At 43.3% G+C, this 2,897-nt stretch overlaps 1 protein-coding gene across 1 annotated transcript; it reads left to right on the top strand.

The window, feature by feature from the left end:
- Nucleotides 1-1,263: 1,263 nt before the first annotated feature.
- LOC111646893 (peflin) lies at nucleotides 1,264-2,872 on the top strand. The gene is made up of 3 exons (XM_023396464.2): nucleotides 1,264-1,516; nucleotides 2,145-2,288; nucleotides 2,460-2,872. Exons 1-3 carry the CDS (start codon nucleotides 1,279-1,281, stop codon nucleotides 2,687-2,689), a joined length of 612 nt encoding a protein of 203 aa, XP_023252232.1. The 5' UTR covers nucleotides 1,264-1,278; the 3' UTR covers nucleotides 2,690-2,872.
- The last annotated feature ends 25 nt before the right edge of the window (nucleotides 2,873-2,897 follow it).

Here is a 2,897-nt window from a genome sequence, read left to right on the forward strand (position 1 = left end):
CTCTCTCGTTTTCGTCCTCTCTTGCTCTCTGGTGGGATGATGGATAGAAAATGACTTACGTTCCCAGACAGTCATGTAGAGACAGGGTTCAGTTTGTGCCCCTCAGCAGGATTACACGGCTGGAGTGATGACTCCAGTAATACTGAGTGAGGGCTAAACGGAGTAAGAGACAGATGGGTAAAGAGTGTGTTGTGTGCGTGTGTGTATGTGTGATTACACTGTTTCCTGTAGAAGCTAAGCCGAAGTCAGAACCTAATAGCCTACACTGCCATCACTCCCCACAGGGACCAAATCCATCAGGGTCTGGCCTGAAGTGTCACCTGTCCCTCTCTCCCCATTCATTTCTCTGACAATCAGCCCTCCCTCCACTCCGCCCCTTGTCTAACACCATATTTTCCAACTCTCCCTTTCTTTTTCTCCACATATTCGGATAACAGCCTCTTGTCCGGACACATTTCCGTCTCACTAAGATGATTTTTTTCTCAATCTTTGACCATGCCTCTACCTTTTTTCACATTCAGTGTCTGATGAAAACACCTAGCATGTATAACTACTGTTGGGGAGGTACTAGCTAGGAGGTATTAGGGGGGAGATTAGCTATTATCCTTAACTTGAAGGACAGTACATTATTAAACATCATTATTATGCATATTATGTTTAGTATTCTTATTCTTATTCTAAAATTATAATGGTTTTTCCTCATATCCACGGTTTCTTCGAGCAAGTAAAATGCAGACACCTACTGCTTTTTGTTAACTCCGGCACATTTAAAATGTACTTAGTTGTATGAATTATATTTATATATGGCATGTCAATTATATATAGAGTATATTGTGTGTTACAGTCATTATATACCATACTGTTTACCAGACTGAGTCGAGCACAGATGTATTATTTTTTATGATCAAGTTTCTGCTTGACGGAGTCAGCACAGCTTCATCTGTCAGACGGTGGAAGTGTGTTTCTTCATCTCCCAGTAAATAAACAATTATTTTGCATCAGAACGAGGCAGATGCTTCATTTCTAAGAATCTTCACTGTCTTTTTCTCTTTTTTCTCCTTCTTTCTTTTACTACTTCTTGTTTTCATATATTCTCCTTACTCCTCAAAGCCTGAGAGCTACAGTGAAATAATAATAAGTGGTAGAAAATATAAGGATGGAAAACAATAAAGAGAATAAATCAAACTGGTTGGCTGAGACAGATTGAAGGAAAAGAAGAAGAAGGAAAGGTAAACAGTGTTGGAAACAAGAGCATGCAAAGAAAACAATCTTCAAGTGATGGCTGTCTTCAAAGTCAGTCTGAACCCATCTCTCCTCTCTCTTCACCATCCCATTGCTCTGATTTTTTTCATCTCTGTAGGTAACATTCCCCCTGGTGTTAACCCAGAGGCGTACCAGTGGTTTCACACTGTTGACACGGACCACAGCGGCTTCATCAACCTCAAGGAGCTGAAGCAGGCACTTGTCAACTCCAACTGGTCGGCTTTTAATGACGAGACCTGCCTCATGATGATCAGTAAGTCATCCAGCCGCAGCCAAATGAAATGCTCAGCGGAGTGTGAGGTAGCTCTCTGCTGATGAACTTGTTATAAATGTTTTGACAGTCTTTCTTGAGGCAGAATGGCACAGTGTTTAATTGCGTAAAATAGTTTCAGACACCTCAATGGCTACAGTGAAGGGGAGGGGAAGGTTATTGAGGAAAAACAAATGGATAAGGGAGTGTTGAGGAAAAGAAAACAGGCTGGTTTTATATGTCAGCAGCCTCCTCAATCTTCCATTCGTAATAGAAATTTCTTCTGTTTCTAAAAGGATAAATTCAGGCAACCAGGAGTCAGCCTAAAAAATGACTGAGCCATGTTTGTGTTGTTGCCTGTTTTTTGTGTGAGTATCTCCAGTTGCGTTTGCAAGGCAGTGACTAATGTCTACCATTACCATAATGAGAAATGTGTGACTTCTGTGTGCTGCTTTTAGATAGCATAAGGAGTAGATCCATGATGATGGAGGACCGGCTTGCTGGAAACATGCGGAAAAATGCACCTCACAGTTTTGCTCTATTTCAAAAGAATGTGCAACAATAACTGAGGGAAACTGTCCGACTCATGTTTGGCTGAACACACTATGTTTTTTTTTTAATTTTCTTCTAGACATGTTTGACAAGACACGGTCGGGTCGAATGGACGTGTTTAGCTTCTCAGCACTGTGGGACTTCATGCAGCGGTGGAGAGCGTTGTTTCAGCAGTATGACAGAGACCGCTCAGGGTCTATCAGTGGCACAGAGCTACACCAAGGTATCCCTGTTTGTGCATGTTGAATATGCTACAGTTAATTGGGATGTGTCTGTATGATTATGTTTTAATCTCGCAACAGTAAGACCAAAGGAAAACCCAAATCTTTCAACAGAGAAACAAGAATTCACTCCAGTCTTGTTTCTCTTTCCTCCATCCCCCTCCTCTCCTCAGCCCTCGCTCAGATGGGCTACAACCTCAGTCCCCAGTTCTCTGAGACGTTGGTACAGCGCTTCTCCTTCCGGGGCGGGCGACCCGGCATCCAGCTGGACCGCTTCATCCATGTGTGCACCCAGCTCCAGAGCATGACGCAGGTCTTCAGGGAGAGGGACACGTCCATGACGGGCAACGTCCGTCTCAACTATGAGGATTTCCTCTCTGGTGCCATCACCAGGCTCATGTGAGCCACTGACAGTCCTCTCTGTACTGCGGATACACAGCATCATTCCATGTTCAGGTCATTTTCTGCTCAGTTTTCAGGCTTCTCCCATAAGTGCCCCCACATGTCGGTATGTATGCAGTACAGCCAGTCCACATTATTCCATGGCTTCTTGCTGTAAATAAGGCTCTTGTTAAGGCAACTAAAACCTTTACTGCATTAAGGTTACACTG

Source organism: Seriola lalandi, unplaced genomic scaffold (genome assembly GCF_002814215.2).
Source record: "Seriola lalandi dorsalis isolate HSWRI2012SDOR001 ecotype SW California unplaced genomic scaffold, Sedor1 jcf7180002034078, whole genome shotgun sequence".
NCBI lineage: Eukaryota > Metazoa > Chordata > Actinopteri > Carangiformes > Carangidae > Seriola > Seriola lalandi.